Source organism: Suncus etruscus, chromosome 20, assembly GCF_024139225.1.
Source record: "Suncus etruscus isolate mSunEtr1 chromosome 20, mSunEtr1.pri.cur, whole genome shotgun sequence".
Classification (NCBI taxonomy): Eukaryota; Metazoa; Chordata; class Mammalia; order Eulipotyphla; family Soricidae; genus Suncus; species Suncus etruscus.
In genome coordinates this window covers 6717276-6735778 of record NC_064867.1, presented here as the reverse complement: position 1 = coordinate 6735778, position 18503 = coordinate 6717276, and the positions used below count along the sequence as shown (strand labels likewise).

At 39.5% G+C, this 18503-nt stretch overlaps 1 protein-coding gene across 5 annotated transcripts in view; it reads right to left on the bottom strand.

Moving 5' to 3' along the window:
- CLASP2 (cytoplasmic linker associated protein 2) overlaps nucleotides 1-16491 on the bottom strand; it is a 178589-nt gene extending 162098 nt beyond the window's left edge. For all 5 annotated transcript variants that reach the window (XM_049766378.1, XM_049766379.1, XM_049766380.1 and 2 more), the window contains exons 1-4: nucleotides 16396-16491; nucleotides 13153-13244; nucleotides 11849-11924; nucleotides 7909-8006 (exon numbers count right to left, since the gene is read on the bottom strand). In XM_049766378.1, the coding sequence (XP_049622335.1) occupies nucleotides 7909-8006; nucleotides 11849-11924; nucleotides 13153-13244; nucleotides 16396-16476 (347 nt within the window). In that variant the 5' untranslated portion in view covers nucleotides 16477-16491. The remainder of the gene's footprint in view (nucleotides 1-7908; nucleotides 8007-11848; nucleotides 11925-13152; nucleotides 13245-16395) is intronic.
- Nucleotides 16492-18503: the final 2012 nt, after the last annotated feature.

Genomic DNA, 18503 nt, shown 5'->3' with positions numbered 1-18503 from the left:
CTATTTTTGTTTTGTATATATAATTCAACTATTTTTAAAAATAATTTTTATTGAGACCCATTAACTTTTTTTTAACCACTAACTCTCTGGGGGGGAGGGGATTTGGGTCACATTTGGGGCACTCAGGAGTTACCTGGCTCTGTGCTCAGAAATTGTTCCTGGCAGGCAGGGGGGACCATATGGGATGCTGGGATTCGAATCAATGTCTGTCATGGATTGGCTGCTTGCAAGGCAAATGCCCTACTGCCGTGCTATCTCTCCGGTCCCAACCACTAACTCTCTTACTGAAAAAAAGATAAAATCCATCCACTTCAGTTGAGAGAAGACATATTCAGATACCCATCTCTCTACTTGCAGGTATATTTGTGAAGATAATAAAAACATTTCGGGAGAAGAGCGGTGGTGCAAGCGGTAGGGCATTTGCCTTGCACACTCTAACCTAGGACGGACCACGGTTCGATCCCCCGGCGTCCCCTAAGGTCCCCCAAGCCAGGAGCGATTTCTGAGAGCATATCCAGGAGTAACCCCTGAGTGTCACCAGGTGTGCCGCCCCCAAAAAGAACAAACAAGCAAACCCATTTCATGTTTCATCATAAAATTCTTTCTCCAAGTCTGTCAAAAATATTTGAGTACAGTAGGTAGGCACTTGCCTTGCATGCAGCTGATTCGGGTTTGATTTCCAGCATCCCATATGGTCCCTTGAGCACCGCCAGGAGAGATTCCTGAGCAGAACCCCTAAGCACCGTCGGGTGTGGTCAAAACCAAAAACAAACAAACAAACAAAAAGACATTTGAGTTCTGGGAGCCAGAGTGATAGCACAGTGGGTAAGCATTTGCTTTGTACACAAGCCAGCAGGGTTCAATCTGCAGTATCCCATATGGCCCCATGAGTCTGCCTGGAGTAATTTCTGGGCTCAGAGCCAGGAGCAATCTTTGAGCACCACCAGGTGTGGCCCCAAATTAAACAAAAAGCAAAAGTAACCCCTGCACACTGCTGGGTGTGGCCCAAAACCCATAAAATAAAATAAATGAAATAAAAATTAGATTAAAAAAAAAGAGTTCTAACATTAAATCCACTTGGTACCAGGCCATTTAAAAAAATAAAATAAAACCATGGTAAAGAAACTTAAAGCACATAGCTAGGAGTGCTACTGCAGTAGTGCTATGGTAACTCTGTGTCTAATAAAATATAAAATGTTACAGACTGAAGAAACACTGTTATATTGATATTACAATGTTTTTCCATTTACTTTGTTTTTCATACTGAACTTTGCTCAATATAAACTCTATTATGCTTTCAATTTTATATTCAGAATAACTATTTTCTGTTTTTGATATCCACTTTTTTGTTTGTTGGTTGGTTTTTTGGCCACACCCAGCAGCGCTCAGGAGTTACTCCTGGCTCTTTGCTCAGAAATTGCTTCTGGCAGGCTCAGGGGACCATATGGGATGCTGGGAATGGAACCTGGGTCAGTCCCACGTTGGCTGCGAGCAAGGCAAATGCCTGAATGATGTGCTACCACTCTGGCCCCTGATACCCACTTTTTTAAGTTTAAAGCATGCTTCCTGGGGCTAGAGTAATAAATATTACAGCAGGTAAGATGCTTGTCTACATGAGACTGACCAGGCTTCAATCCCTAGAACCACATATGGTCTCCTGAGCCCTCCAGGAATGACCACTGAGCACAGAGCCAGGAGTAAAAAGCCTGAGCACAGTCAGGTATGGCCCTTAAAATAAAAGAAAAAATGCGGGCCGGAGAGATAGCATGGAGGTAAGGCGTTTGCCTCTCATGCAGGAGGTCATCGGTTCGAATCCCGGCGTCCCATATATGGTCCTCCCGTGCCTGCCAGGAGCAATTTCTGAGCCTGGAGCCAGGAATAACCCCTGAGCACTGCCGGGTGTGACCCAAAAACCACAAAAAAAAAAAAAAAAAAAAAAAAGAAAAAATGCTTCTTATTACAATAGCAATGTATGCTGACTATAAAAGAAAATAGGAAAATATGGCAGGTTAGTAAAAAATGTATTTAATAATGTTGATACTATATATATATATATATATATATATATATATGTTTTCTTTCACTCAAAATGGAATCTACTGGCAATATACTTTTTATTTTTTCTTTGCTTTCCAAGGTACTATAGTCTGAATTATTCAGAAATGACAGAAAGTTAGTACAAATAACTTCTTTGGACTGCCCTTATGTGTCTATCACAACTTCATTTCTAAAACCATAGCTATGCCTGTCAATTCCTATTCAAACTAAGATACTTTTAGTTTTAAAGTTTTGGGTATTTTTTTTTTTTTGGTAGCTGAAATCCTTCTAGGAATTTATTATAATAAAATTTCTAAGCTTTAACTTCACTCCCTCTACCCCCAGTAAGTTCAACAAAAATATTCCCACATCTGAAAGTACTTTAGTCAAAAGACACAGGTCCCGCCACCCTACAGAGCAGGGTATTCTGGAGAGTGGAGCAGACACTAGGCAGACTGCCCAGAGACAAGATGTGAACAAGAGTAGCTGGGGGTTGGGAACACTGGGATAGACGATGGACCTCGAAATGAAGACCAGACAAGCTAGGAGCAGAAAGAAGAGCATTTAAGGGGAAAGAAGAGAACTGAAGGGAGAATTCCAGGGAAAAGGCAAAGCAAGATGCTACGGATAACATTAACCCCAGCTACAGAGTATGGATTTGGGCAAAGGAAACTGAGAGTTCAGAGAGAGGAGAAAGATAAGGAATTGAGATAGCTCAGATAAAATAAATACATATTGGATGAAAAGATGGGAAAACTAAGAAGTGCAAGGCACATGAACAGGAACACAGATGGTGAAGAGGACCATGGCCAAGGTAGATTATCACCAAGGGTCACTTGGAACCAGGGTGGGCTAGAGCATTCTCATTTTACTAAGGTTATGTGAAAGACACCAGTATCTACTTGGCTTAGCTGAAAGATTTTAGCCTCATTTTCAAATTTGTAAACAGAGCTTAAATATAGTGATTTTATTTCTATGTGGCCCTCATTGGTCACCCTCAGATCTCAGAGAAATATTACATATAAAAACTGTCAGGATGGGGCCCTAAGAGATAGCACAGCGGCGTTTGCCTTGCAAGCAGCCGATCCAGGACCAAAGGTGGTTGGTTCGAATCCCGGTGTCCCATATGGTCCCCCGTGCCTGCCAGGAGTTATTTCTGAGCACACAGCCAGGAGTAACCCCTGAGCACCGCCGGGTGTGGCCCAAAAAACAAAAAAAAACAACAAAACAAACAAACAAAAAAAACTGTCAGGATGAAAGATAGCTGAAATAGCAAGAAAAAGCAGACCGGGGGACTGGGGAGAGCACAGTTAAAGTGCATGTTCTGCAGCAGCCAACCCTTGTTTCAGATCCCTACTATCAGATGGTTCTCGGGCACTATCAGGTAGAGTCTCCCTGAACACTACTGAGGTAATGTGGGTAACCACAGCACCACAAGGCATAAGCAAGATCACATCTTCAAGGCCTTGCCCTGCCCTGCCAGCCTCCTTTGCTGAGAAGTGCCAGGAAAACCACCTCTGCCTCCCTCAAAAAAAGACTAGGATTCTCAAGTTAATTCCGAAAAAAAATAGGAAGCAGACTGAAAAACGAGAGTCTAAAAGCTGAGAAAGATTATGAGCATACATTAGGAGGTAAAAACAGAGATTAGTAACAAGACTGCCTCTTGTGAAGGGTAGCAGCTAGTAAACTTTAAGATAGGAATGAAAAAGTGACTGGAATCTGGGTCAGAATAAATACTTCACAAGTATATGAAAGACAGTATCTCAGAGATGATCTTCCTGTGACTAAGCTTGACTGGCACAAGCCCCACACACAACACTATTCAAGTGCATAATTACAGTTCTTTAGAACAGCCTGACTTGTGCAACCAATGGCACAATATTAGAGCATCAACATCCAGACTCCCAATTCTCTCAATTTCCTCAGTCAGTGCTGGGCAACCACTGATTTTCTTTTCTATGATTTGTCAGATGTGATTATTTCACATTGGAAAAAACCACGATAGGCAGCATTTTGTGATGGGTTTCTTTTACTACAATGTTTTCAAGGTTTATCTATGTTGTAGCGTGTATCAATCATTGTTGTTTAGGCTAAGCAACACTTCATCATATGAAATAGAACATTATCTCATCAACTACGGACATGTACTGCTTTTCTGCTATTTATGAATATGCAAAATGTTGCTGTGAACAGTTTTGTACAAACATGTTTTTATATCTCCTGAGTGTCAAACAAGGAGTGGTGTAGCTGGATCATCTGATAATTCTATGTCTAGCATTTTGAAAAAAGTACAAAGAGTTTTCCAATGCACCATCTCCCATTCCCACCAGCATGGCATAAGTTTCAACTGCCATGCACTGTCATCAACACTTGTTATTGACTCTTTTATTTTAGTCATCCTAGGTATAATAGTGTTCATTCATAGTTTCTCTGATGATTAATGATTACAAATACTTTGTATGTGTATTCAGGACTGGAGTCCATGCTTTGCATACAGGAGTCCTGGATTCAATCACTGGCAACGTATGGTCCCCTGAAACCCGGCACTGGTAGTAGGTAAGGCCAAAAGGAGGTGTTAGGGGCAGAGAGGGAAGAAACCATTCAAATTTTTGGCCTTTTTGAAATTGGGTTTTGTAGTTCTTTTACCATTATATTATTGTCTTTATTCTTTGTATGTATTATTTACAAGTGTTTTTTCCCGTGTGTAGGTTCTCTTTTTCTTTCTTTTTGTTCCGGAATCAACTAAGTTGTACGCATTTGGCTTAGTTACAATCCTTAATTACTATACGTATAGTTATATTTAAAGATACTAATATAATTTGCATTCTATTTTATCATATATGATATTACTATATAGTATACAGATCATATATAATTTTATGTTAAAATATATTATATTTAGGGCCCGGAGAGATAGCACAGTGGCGTTTGCCTTGCAAGCAGCCGATCCAGGACCAAAGGTGGTTGGTTCGAATCCCGGTGTCCCATATGGTTCCCCATGCCTGCCAAGAGCTATTTCTGAGCAGACAGCCAGGAGTAACCCCTGAGCACCGCCAGGTGTGACCCAAAAACCAAAAAAAAAAAAAAAAAAAATTATATTTAATTCACATACTCTGATAGTAGTATTTTCCAAAGACTGTAGTAGCCTGCTCTCACACACAGCTGCATATAGCTGGAAATTGCTAGTGCACCAGAGATCACAGCCTCACACTTACCAACTTTTTAAGTGCTCAGTCACATTAGCCACTAAGCCATCCCTCAGTAAACAGACACACACACACACACACACACACACACACACACACACACACACACACACACATATATACCTTTTCATGGTGCCTCTTGAGGCACAAATTTTAGTTCTGATGAAATATATTTATGCATCTTTTTTTTTTGGTTTGTTATGTTTTTGGTTTTAGATATAAAAAAACCACTTCCCAGAGACTGAAGTGATAGAATGGAGATAAGGCATTTGCCTTGCATGCAGAAGAATGGTGGTTCAAATCCCAGCATCCCATATGGTTCCCCGAGCCTGCCAGGAGCCATTTCTGAGCGTAGAGCCAGGAGTCCAGGAGTAACCCCTGAGCACAGCAGGGTATGACCCAAAAACAAAAACAAAAAACAAAAAACCACTTCTCAACATTTTCTAAAACTTTCATCATGTGGGATCTTACATTTAGTTACATGTTCCATTTTGAGTTAATTTTGGGGTGTGTTATTAGGAATAGATTGAATATTATTCTTTTGCAGATGGAAATCCAACTTTTGAGCCATTTTTGTGGAAAAGATTATTCTCTTTCCTTTTTGTCTTGTTTTATTTTGTTTTGGGGTCATCCCTGGCAGTACTCAGGGGTCGCTCCTGACTGTACACTCAGGAATCATACCTGGCATGCCTGGGAAACATACAGGATGCCAGGGATTGAACCTGAGTTGGCTGCATGCAAGGCAAGTACCATATATACTCGGGTCATACAGCTTATTTGATTCGGTGAGTGTGCACAGTCTCCAGTGTCTTCTGCCTCCAGTCTGCTGGAGGGGGCGGTGCTTCATTCAGCCCAGTCCACAAGTTGCGGCAGGTAGGCAGCTGAACTGACGAGGTAGGCAGCTGAACTGAACTGGATGCCACTGAACTTTTTTTTTTTTTTTTTTTTTTTTTGGTGGTTTTTGGGTCACACCCGGCAGTGCTCAGGGGTTATTCCTGGCTCCAGGCTCAGAAATTGCTCCTGGCAGGCACGGGGGACCATATGGGATGCCGGGATTTGAACCGATGACCTTCTGCATGAAAGGCAAACGCCTTACCTCCATGCTATCTCTCCAGCCCCGCCACTGAACTATTTAACCAACAATATTCTGCACTTTGTATGAGATCCACAGCAATGATGATGATATCTGTGAACTCAGTGATGATGACTACGTCTATCAGATACAGCTGAAGCTCTGATGAGGAGGAGGAATCCAGTTTTGAAGGATTTTAACTTTTGTGATTCAGCTTGACCATGTGTTAAGCTATGGTTTTCTGCACTTTATTTAAAGTTTTAAAGTTATTGTTGCTAGTTAACAGTATTTCTCTAGCAATAAATATTGAAAAACACTTAACCTACTGATTCCTCAATTACTGTACTTGTTTTGGGTATATATTTTTATTTTTTTGGTTTTGGGGTCATACCCGGCAGCGCTCAGGGTTACTCCTGGCTCTTTGCTCAGAAATCACCCCTGGTAGGCTCAGGGGACCGTATGGGATGCCAGGATTCAAACCACTATCCTTCTGCATGCAAGGCAAATGCCCTTCCACCGTGCTATCTCTCTAGCCCCTATATTTTTATTTGTTAAATTTACCAGTGGCTGCTGCATTTTCCACCTTGGCTTCTACTCGAATCACTAAGTTTTCCCAGTTTTTAGGGTAAAATTAAGGGGGGGGGGGGGGGTCAGCTTATACTTAAGTATATATGGTACTCTACTCTCCGTACTATGCCTCTGGTTCCATATTTTTTTTTTTTTTGGTTTTTGGTTTTTGGTTTTTGGGTCACACCCGGCAGTGCTCAGGGGTTACTCCTAACTCGATGCTCAGAAATCACTCCTGGCAGGCTCGGGGAACCATATGGGATGCCAGGATTCGAACCACCATCCTTCTGCATGCAAGGCAAATGCCCTACCTCCTGCTATCTCTCCAGCCCTAAATCCTATTTTTTTAAAATATATTTGAGTCATACCCAGCAGTACTCAGGGATTACTCTTGGCTCTGTGCTTAAGAATCACTCCTGGTGGGATCAGGGACCACGTGGGGGTGCCAAGGATTGAATTCAGACAGTTCTATGCAAGACAAAAGCCCTCTGCTGTGCTATTATCATTCCAACCCCTTTATCTTAATTTTTTCCCAATGAACTGTATGTCTAGTCTTTTGTTAGTGTCACAGTTTATTTAAATAAACATTTTAAAATTATTTGATTCAATAGCTTTATGAATTATACATTTTGTTTGTTTTAATGAAGAATATGCTTTTGATATAAACATAAGAGTTGATGAAACAGAACTCTAACCTTAGAGGTGCTTCCAACAGGAAATTTGAAAACCACAAAGGAACAGCATTACTTTAAATAAACATATGATCTACCTACTCACCCCAGCGCCTATGAAAAGGAGGGAGTTAGAGATACAATAGATATAGTACAGGAGGCTAAAATACTTGACACTGACCCTAGCCAACCCTGGTTCAATCCCTGGAACCACATATGGTCCCAAGCATTGAGCCAGAAAGAATGAAGCCTCACTGGCTATGATTTCAAAGCCTCTAAGATAATAAAAATAAACACATGAAATTAAAACCTTCGCAACTAATGGAGAGAAGGCAGCAGATTTAGCAGAACTTACCTCGAAGGGTGAATTCCTCTTTTAGATAGGTCCAATCTTACTCTGTCTCCCACATGTCTATAAATCTCCACTATAGCCAATATTGCAGCATCTCTCACCTGCCAAACAAAATTTCTCTGAGACCTAATAAAATACTTCATCTCCAAGCAATATTATATGAGCATACCACAAAGGCTCAGATTGGTATTAGTGCCTCTCAACCCCCAAACAATTATAGCAGGACATTAATGAAACCAAAAGGACCCTTAGAAGAAACCTTTAGAAAAATCTTACAAGCTACAAGAATTTTTATGGCAATCTAAGAAACATCTAAATAAAAATTTCTAATGTTGCTTTTAAAAATCTTCTATTTGGAACTGGAAAGACAGCACAGCAGTAAGGCGTTTGCCTTGCATGCAGCCAACCTGGGGTAGACCCCAGGTTCAATTCCCAGCATCCCATACGGTTCCTCAAGCTGCCAGGAGCTATTTCTGAATGCAGAGCCAGGAATAACTCCTGAGCATCAGTGGGTCTGACCTCTCCCCCCCCCAAAAAAGGGGCTAGTGCAATAGTGCATTGGTAGGGTGTTTGCCTCGCAAGCGGTGATCCAGGGCAAACCTGGGTTCAATCCCTGGCACCCCATATGGTCCCGCAAGCCAGAAGCGATTTCTGAGCATATAACCAGGAGTAACCCCTGAGCATCACCAGGTGTGGCCCCAAAATAAAGAAAAAAAGTATTTAAAAAAAAATCTTGGGGCCAGAGTGGTGGCACAAGTGGTAGGGCGTTTGCCTTGCATGCCTGACTGAGGATGAACCACAGTTCGATCCCCTGGAGTCCCATATGGTCCCCTAAACTAGGAGTGATTTCTGAGCACATCGCCAGGAGTAATCCCTGAGCGTCACCAGATGTGGCCCAAAAACCAATAAATAAATAAAATATCTTTTATTTTAGGCAGGAGAGATAATATAGAGAGTAAAGTACTTGACCTAAAAACCCTCAACCCTGGTTTGAAAGGGGAACACATTATTTGGGCACTGGCAGGTGTGACTGATGAACAGAGCCAGAAGCAGCCTGTGAGCACTGCCAGGTGTAGCACTGCCTCCTACTTAAAAAAAAAAAAAAAAAAAAAAACATGTTCTATCTAAAAATATGAATGTGTGAAGATTGTATCAGTAATTATGTACATACAAATCATTATTACAGTTAATACTTCTTCCTGGAATAAAACTACCTTTCAAGAACATGGTCTGAACTCATAAATGTACACACCAAAATTTCTTAGCTTAACTACCCACAGTAGTTAGTAGGTGGTAAGAACCCAAATGTCCATCCACAGATGAATGAATAAACACACAATGGAATAATCAGACTTATAAAAGAAAGAATAGGGGCCCGGAGAGATAGCACAGCGGCGTTTGCCTTGCAAGCAGCCGATCCAGGACCAAAGGTGGTTGGTTCGAATCCCGGTGTCCCGTATGGTCCCCCGTGCCTGCCAGGAGTTATTTCTGAGCAGACAGCCAGGAGTAACCCCTGAGCACCACCGGGTATGGCCCAAAATCAAAAAAAAAAAGAAAGAAAGAAAGAAGAAAGAAAGAAAGAAAAAGAAAGAAAGAAAGAAAGGAAAGGAAAGGGGAAGGAAAGGGGAAGGAAGGAAGGAAGGAAGGAAGGAAGGAAGGAAGGAAGGAAGGAAGGAAGGAAGGAAGGAAGGAAGGGAAGGAAGGAAGGAAGGAGAAGGAAGGAAGGAAGGAAGGAGGAAGGAAGGAAGGAATGAAGGAAGGAAGGAAGGAGAGGAAGAAAGAAAGAAAGAAAGAAAGAAAGAAAGAAAGAAAGAAAGAAAGAAAGAAAGAAAGAAAGAAAGAAAGAAAGAAAGAAAGAAAGAAAGAAAGAAAGAAAGAAAGAAAGAAAGAAAGAAAGAAAGAAAGAAAGAAAGAATAGTTCCCCGGGCCAGCCAGGAGTGATTTCTGTTTTGTTTTTGTTTTTGTCTTTTGGGCCACACCCGGTAACGCTCAGGGGTTACTCCTGGCTATGCGCTCAGAAGTCGCTCCTGGCTTGGGGGACCATATGGGACACCGGGGGATCGAACCATGGTCCGTCCAAGGCTAGCGCAGGCAAGGCAGGCACCTTACCTTTAGCGCCACCGCCCGGCCCCCAGGAGTGATTTCTGAGCACAAAACAGGAAGAACCCCTGAGCGTTGCCGGGTGTGACCCAAAAACAAAAAACAAACAAACAAACAAACAAAAAAAGCCCCCCTCAAAAGAAAGGAAGAATATTGTGACACACACTTAAAAATTCAAATGAATTCTTATGACATTGTTAAGTAAAACATGTCAAATACAAAACGAAAAATACATGGTTCCTCTTATTTGAGATTGTTAGAAAATTAAAATGAGTATGAGAGACCGGAAAATATGGTTACAGGAGTTGGGGCGAAGTCACAGGAATCATTTGTTTTAAATGGGGACAACTTCTCTTTTAAAAAATTTGTAACTTGGGCCCGGAGAGATAGCACAGCAGCTGATCCAGGACCAAAGGTGGTTGGTTTGAATCCCGGTGTGGTGTCCCATATGGTCCCCCGTGCCTGCCAGGAGCTATTTCTGAGCAGACAGCCAGGAGCATTGCCGGGTGTGGCCCAAAAACCAAAAAAAAACAAAAACAAGAAACCAAAAAAAAAAATTGTAACTTAAAAAAAAATTGTAACTTTATAAAGTTCTTTATAATTGATTGGGGCATACAATGTTCCTGCACTAATCTTTTTACCAGTTTCCACTTCTCTCTACCAGTTTCCCAGTTTCCCCCCCCCCTGTCCCCCAGCCTGTCTCTTTGGCAGACACCTTTTCTAAAAATTCTGGATTGGAGATGGAGTGATAAGGGCTGAACAACAATGTGAAGGGACTTGATGACAATGAACTGTGCACTTCAAAATGTACAGAATAATAAACTTCCTTTGTATGATTCTACCAGAATTAAGAGGCCTAATCAGGAAAAATAGCTCTGGTTCCGGCACAAAACTCACAATTAAAAAAAAAAATTAAGGGACAATATAACTGAGATTCAGCAAGAGCAACAGCAGGAGAAACTTTATCTAGAGTGATTTCAAATGCCCAGGCTGTACCAAAAAAAGGCTAAGGCCAAGACTCAGCATTTTCAGGATGGACAAAATCCAAAACAAAATCCAGAACAAAGCCCTCTACGTGCCCACAATAGATGAGGCTCAGGTAAAGAATCAGCTAAAACCATGATATACCACTGACATAAATCCCCTATGTTTATTAAGATCAAGACTGTTTTAAAGATTCTTTGGGGGTTGGGGGTGGGCCACACACGGCAGTGCTCAGGGGTTTACTCCTGGCTCTGAGCTCAGAAATGGCTTGTGGCAGGCTCAGGAGAACATATGGGATGCCGGGGATTGGACTTGAGTCTGTCGCGGGTGGGTTGCGTGTAAGGCAAATGCCCTACTACTGTGCTATGACTCTGGTCCCATGTTATAAAAGATTCTTATAAAAATACTTTCTGGAAAAAAACGGAAACAGCGCTAAGGAGAGAGTACAATGAGTAAGACACTTGCCAACCCAGATTCAATCCCAGGCACCATGTATGGCATCACCAGGAGTGATCCCTGAACAGAAAGCCAGGAATAAGTCCTGCGCACTACTGGGTGTGTGTACTAGGACTTACTACAAAAAAAAAAAAAAGTAAAGGAAGTTGATAAATGATCCCCACAATTAACATCATCCAGGGTCGTGGTCATTCAATTTTTAAACTCCTGATATCTTTAATCCCACTCAAACAAAGGACTGACAAACTAGACCAAATTATAATAATATTATGTTAAAATTATGTTAATATTTTTAGGTGAAACTTGATTTTACCACCCCACCCCTCTCTTCCTTTAAAACATAAGAACGCTTTAAAAAATATAATCAAGAGTAATCAGTGCTTACATGTAAGAAAATTTTTACCTGGCTATTGGAATCTCCAAATAGGACACACAAATGTGGTACCAACTTGCTGAGGACTAGTGGTTGAGCCCCAAAACTGAATATAATTTGGGGGGAAAAAATAGAGAATTCGATTTTAATCAAACAGTGAAAACAAAATAATAACCTCATGATTTTTAAAATATATTCAATCGGATACATATGATGGAAAACATGAACATGAATCATTAAAACATGGATAATGAGACACAAACAATAATTCATTCTAAATATGAAATACATCAAATCGAATAACCATGACTGACAATGAGAACTGCCAACAGAGAGCTAACAGAGAGCAAAATGTTCAACCAATGGCACTCTTAAACCTAGCCACCTATCAGCCATTCAAGAAATTTGGAGGCTTTTTCATTTGTTTTAAAATAGTCCTCTCTTAGACTCAGTATCAAAATAAATGTGTATTCCAATAAGTTAAGTAATCAAATGTATTTAAGATATTAATATTTTGATGAGGTCATGGGTTGAAAATAAATGACAGGCTAACCAAAAACCATGAAAGTTGTGCAAACTGGATGCACTTACAAGCTCTAGATGGCAGAAAGGGCCAAAGAGGAGTAAAGGAAAATAAAATGAAGGAATAGTTAGAGAAGAGGAAATAACACTACAGGAAAAGTTCAAAGCTATAACATATCCTGTTTCATAGAACATGAAAAAATAATTCAGAAAGAGAACAAAGACCCCAATTTACAAATTCCTGCAGAAGGAACGCCTGCGCTCTGTGGTAGCAAATGCTCAGCATTCTGCATATCGCATTTAGATTCCCTTGCTCAGTCTGTAATTGTAAGAGTCACCCACATGTCAGAATGCCTAGAGTCAATGCAAAACAGACAGAGAAAAAGCTATCGGAAATACCACTGACTCAGAATTAATTCTAAACTGGATACAGAAAAAAATATATATATACTAAGTTATCTAGATGCCTTGCGCTATACAACCATCTGTTGTGGGTGACAATTATTAACATACCAAGAAAAAACATGAGAAAGTTATTTCTTTTAACAGTTTAAAATAACAAAAGATAACATGCACTCAAATACAATAAAGTTATCGTATATAATCTTTTATACCAGATGTCACCTAACAACTATTTAAATGTTTTAATTCCCTAGGTTTTTCTTGACATTTATGAAATATTTTCCTTAGAAAAACTGAGTAACACAAGACAATTTTTGTGATTTCCATAGCTTTTCTTGAACTTTTGCAATGAATATTTTTTAAGAAAATTTGAATAATAAAAGACAGTTTTCAGTGGTCATGACACTTACATGTTTAAGGTTTCAATAAGGCACAGACACATGCCTTCTCGAGATCGAAAATTCTTGTGCTTAAAACCAGAAGCCAACTGTTCCCAAATGTACTATTTAAAAGAAAAGTAAACATGCAGAACAAAAATGTAAGTTACTCATTTGTTATAATCTTTTATAGCTTCCTAACTTTACTACCAACCATACTGTTAACTGAATTTTCACAACAAAGTATTTGCTTCTTACAAGTTGTTCTAAGTAAAGTTTCTACTGATGTTTTTACCCATTTTAATATCGTAATCATTTTTCCAGATTTTAAAAAAAGTTTTGCTTTAAATTTCTATTATTCTCTGAAAAACTATGTCCAGTACGTAAAAAGTCTTAGAACTCCCAAGGACACAAACCTCTTCTAGGCTTCAGAAACATTCAACAACAATGCTACCATTCTAAGTACACTTAACCCAGTAAGCATTTAAAAGGCCCAATGTTGCCTAGCAACTACTTGTCACGTGTTTGTAAAAAATATTTGTGTAGTTCAGGATTTTCTCCTTTTAATACAAGATGCAAATACTGAAGCCTATATGAACAACTCATTTTATTTTTAACTAATACAAGTTTTGTTCTCATAATTGCAAGTGAACCTGTAACATTTACAAAAGTCATGAATCATGTACACTCACAGTCTCTCTCCTACTCCCTGGCCATGTCACTGTGCCCCAGATTCGGATTTGATATTCCATCTGGACACTATATTCTGTCAAGCTACCTGGAAGGTAACTTGGAAGTTTACCAATAAGTATTTCAAATTAGTAATTCAAACAAGTTACCTTACTCAGCAACATCATCCCAGGACCTCTATGCTATATAAATATTTCTTTTTATATTCACATATATAAATATATAAATGTTACCTTTAATCCTTTAATAGTATACATCAAACACAAGTTAAAATTTGAATAAACAAATATTGAACAATATGCACCAAAATAGTAAAAAGAATTTAATTCTAATATACACTATCTGGAAAATAATTATTTTAAATTTAATATTCTTTGAACTTGTAAAAAAAATGCAAAACTTTAAATTTATAACTGACAACATGTAAGATCAATTGTGTACACTGTAAATTACTGCTTTTTCCACATAACAAGAGCTACTCTCTTAAAATTTGTTTAAATGTATACATATGAAAAGCCACAGGGTCTCTGGCTTAAGTACCAGGCCTGTGCTGTAACACTTGAGCCAAATCTCCAGCCCTACATGTCTATTTATTTTTACTGTCTTACCAAAAAAGCACAAGGGCAAGCTTTTTTTCTACTATCGTCATTATTGAATGGGATGAGAGCTCAATGGGGGAAACATGCTTTGCATATAAGACACTGGTATGCATGGCCCCAGCAGCACCAAGTCCAGTGTGACTGACTAACAGTCACAAGAAAAGGGGGAGGGGGGAAAGACCCTTGATGCTGTTGTAAAATATTATGCCCTATATAACAGTAAAAATTTATTATTATTAGAAAAATTTCTTCCTGTTTAATAAAAGTTATGAAAATGCATCATTTTCAATTACTATAGTAATTCTCAAAATAAGCTTTCCTTGAACAATGTATAATTTGCTAGGAAAGGAAACAAGAAGTTCTAAAAAAAAATCATATCATTTAAGTGTCAGCTCACTTAAGTTTCTTATCACTTGGGGCCGGAGAGATAGCATGGAGGTAAGGCGTTTGCCTTTCATGCAGAAGGTCGTCAGTTCGAATCCCAGCGTCCCATATGGTCCCCCGAGCCTGCCAGGAGTTATTTCTGAGTGTGGAGCCAGGAGTAACCCTTGAGCACTGCCGGGTGTGACCAAAAAAAAAAAAAAAAAAAAGTTTCCTATCACTTAAATCTATGACTTAAACTGGGTTCAATCTGCAGGATCCCATAGGGTTCCCCCAATCCTACCACAAGTGATTCCTGAGTACAGAGCCAGGAGTAAGGCCTAAGCATTGCTGGGTGTGGCCCCAAAGCCAAAATAATGGGGGGAGAGGAATGATGGCCACCAACTCTGGAGCTTTATTGGATTGGGCAGATTGAATGGGCAGATTCCCCTTTCTGACTTAAGTGACAGCATGCCATAGCCATACCTGACCCCCTCACATGGAAACAACCCAGCTCCACAATCTATTTAACCTTATTGAACTACCAAGCCACCAAATTTGTCCCTGATAATCTATTCAAGAATGTGCGGCCATGACAGCTCAAACTCATTCATAGTTTCAGTTCGCTATGATCACAGCCAAGCTGCTGGGAAAGTTGCAGAGAGGACCATCAAGCTCTGTGAGCCTGAAAATGGGCCTCAGTAACACAGAAGGCTCCCACTAGCACCAACAACAGCCCAGTAAATCCTTTGATATGACTTTAATAACACCATTGAGAATAAAAATAAGTATTTCAAATCAACCTTCAGTGATCTAAATTTTGAGAGTTCCATTGGTCTTTGTGTTGCAACAAACAATATGAAGTAATATGCTGGGATAGTGGGCAGAAAACTGAGGACACTAGTGGAGGGAAGATTTACACTGATGGAGAGAAAGTGAGACTGGTATTTGAATATTTAATGCCTGAAAAAAAAAAGTATTTTGAACAACTTGGTAAATTATGATGCTACAATAATTTTTTTTAAAAAAGAACTTAAAGAAAAGAAGTTTGATGGTTTATAAAAGATGGAGTTACCAAAAAAAATATCTATGATTTAAGCCTTTTGGTGCTCAATGTTAGTTCATATGTACTGTGTTGAGGGCCATGGTTAATTGCATGCAAAATTACTGAGGATTTGAAAAGGAGAAAAACAATTGACAAGTTATGTTAAATGTATCTTAAATGTCAACTTTCAGGCATTAGATTTAATTTGCTTTAGATTTGTTTAAAATTAAAATTTTTTCAGACCAGAGAGACAGTTCAAAGGGTTAGAGTACATGCCTGGCAAGCCTGAGTTCCCAAATTTGATGCCTGGTACTGCACCAGCCCAGACTGTTGCCCTGGTAGCATCCTCTGCCCCACCAGGACAAAGGTAGCAATGCAACTGCAAGCATGAGCCATCAGGTTTAGACCCAGCAGGCCTACTATCTCAATGAATGGCCAGTAAGCTCCCAAGCATGGCTGAGGAGGCTGCCATAATGTTAACAAGTAAAGAAAATAGAAACTTTAATGTCCCCCGTTATTTTCATCTATCCTGAAAGATCATCATTGATTAGCAAAAACCTGAATTTTAAAATATGGGCCTACCATTGGTGGTGCTACTTGATCCATTAATTTCAGTATTAGAGTCTGAGCTTCATCTCGAACCTTGTCTTTGGCATCTCCCATTCTGTCTATTAAAGCTACGATAACTAGAAAAAAGAAAAGGGAAAAAGAGTAAATATTTACTTCATCATAAGCTATGTTTTACAAAATTACGATTCTTTCTATAAAAATTTGTAAGACGAGCGCATTATTTGAAGGTCTTTACTCATGAGCCCAATAAAAAATAACTGATATTCAAACTTAAAAAGAAAACCTAGTATGACAAATTATAATAACTATATATGTTTTTTGAATCTAGGGTCAGGATTGACCCCTGTGATCACTTGGTGTGGTCCCAAAAGTAAATGAAAACAAAAAACCAAAAGAAATGTATTTCTTTTTTTTCTTTATGTTTTTCATTATTTATCTATTTTCACTGTTACACTGATGATAATATTACATGGTAGACGAACTTGGCAGTAAGTTACATGTATATTTAAATATATGTGTAAAAAACACAGGAATTTGTTGTGATTTGATTGACAACCAGTGCTATTCAGGCTTACTCCTGGCTCTGTGCTCAGGGGTCACTATTGGTGCTCAGGGGACCAGAGTACAAGGGGTTTAACTGGGGTGGACTGCACTCAAAGTAAATACCTTGCCTCTGTACACCTCTGGCTCCAGATTCCTTTTTTTGTCTAACTTATTGCTCCTCCTCTTGTTTAAACTATTCCTCTGCCTCTTTTGATGTAGGAAAAGGAAGGTTATGGCTATAAAGCTATACAAAAGTGACACAAAAGTAGGACTAACTTTGGTTTTGAACTTGTAAAGCTATGTTGGTTCTTGGGTCACACCCGGCAGGCAGTGCTCAGGGGTTACTCCTAGCTCTGAGCTCAGAAATCACTCCTGGGAGGCTCGGGGGACCATATGGGATGCCGGGATTCGAACCACAGAACCACCCTCCTTCTGTGTCTAAGGCAAACGCACTAGTAGGTTTTAAATGACAGAGAACTGCTTTGCCATGCTCCTTTCACTTGCTGAGTTGCTTGATTATCATTCAATTTTCAGTAATCTTTGAGGCTCATATTGCTACAGACATTTGCAGGTTGGGGAAATAGAGAGATTCAACAGTGTGGTCAAGTGCCCTGTGAATACCCACAAGTTATTAGAAATAATTTAAGCTATCATAGAGTGATAAATTTGACTATATTTTGGCTCATTAATGCTGACTTTAGAATCCGTGCTCTCTTTAGTTTACCCCTCAATAGATATGATTTTTTTGATGAAACTGAATTTTAGTTGCAAAACTTTTTATTATTTTTAATTTTATTTAATTTGTTCTGGAGTCACTCCCAGCCTGGTATCTGGGGATACTCCTTGCTCTACACTCAGGAATTACTCCTGGTGGGCTCAGCGCACAGAAGATGCCAGGGATCAAATCTAGGGTTAGCTGTGAGCAGTCAAATAAATACCCTCCGGGCTGTACTTATTTCTCTGGGGACTATATATTTATTATTTATTTTTATTGTCTGAGTGGATGTTTCAGTAGTAAGTGGACTTGGGGCCTGTCCAGCTAGCTGATAATTAGTCAGACAGTTAGTTTGAGGGTCTGAGGATGAGGAGCTACTCAGACCTTTTCTTGTTGGGGACCACCAGGACCAGCCTGGGGGTAGTCAGAGGCTTCTAGGGCTACCCCACACGGTACTGGAATTTGAACTTGCATTCTGAGTTGCCTCTGTAGTGCTGCAAAAACCTTATTAATGAAAAACTCTAAGAAAGAATTCTTTAACATTTTTTTCTGCTTCCTTTCAGAGAATAGTATAAAATTTAAACACAGTAAAGATAGACCTCAATCTCAAGTCTGGGGACCTTTATTTCAGTCAATCCCAGACAGGAGAATGCATATCAAATATGGACAATGTAAAGAGTAATTATGAAATAAACATCTGTGTATGCCTAGGTCAAAGACTAGAACTTTGCTGGTTCCTTGTATCTTTTCTGCATTTCCTGGTGCCATATAACCTTCCTGCCAAATGTAATCCCTGTTATGATTTTTGAGATAATTGTTTTGCTGTTTTGTAGAGCATGACCATCTAGACATATTTCTATAT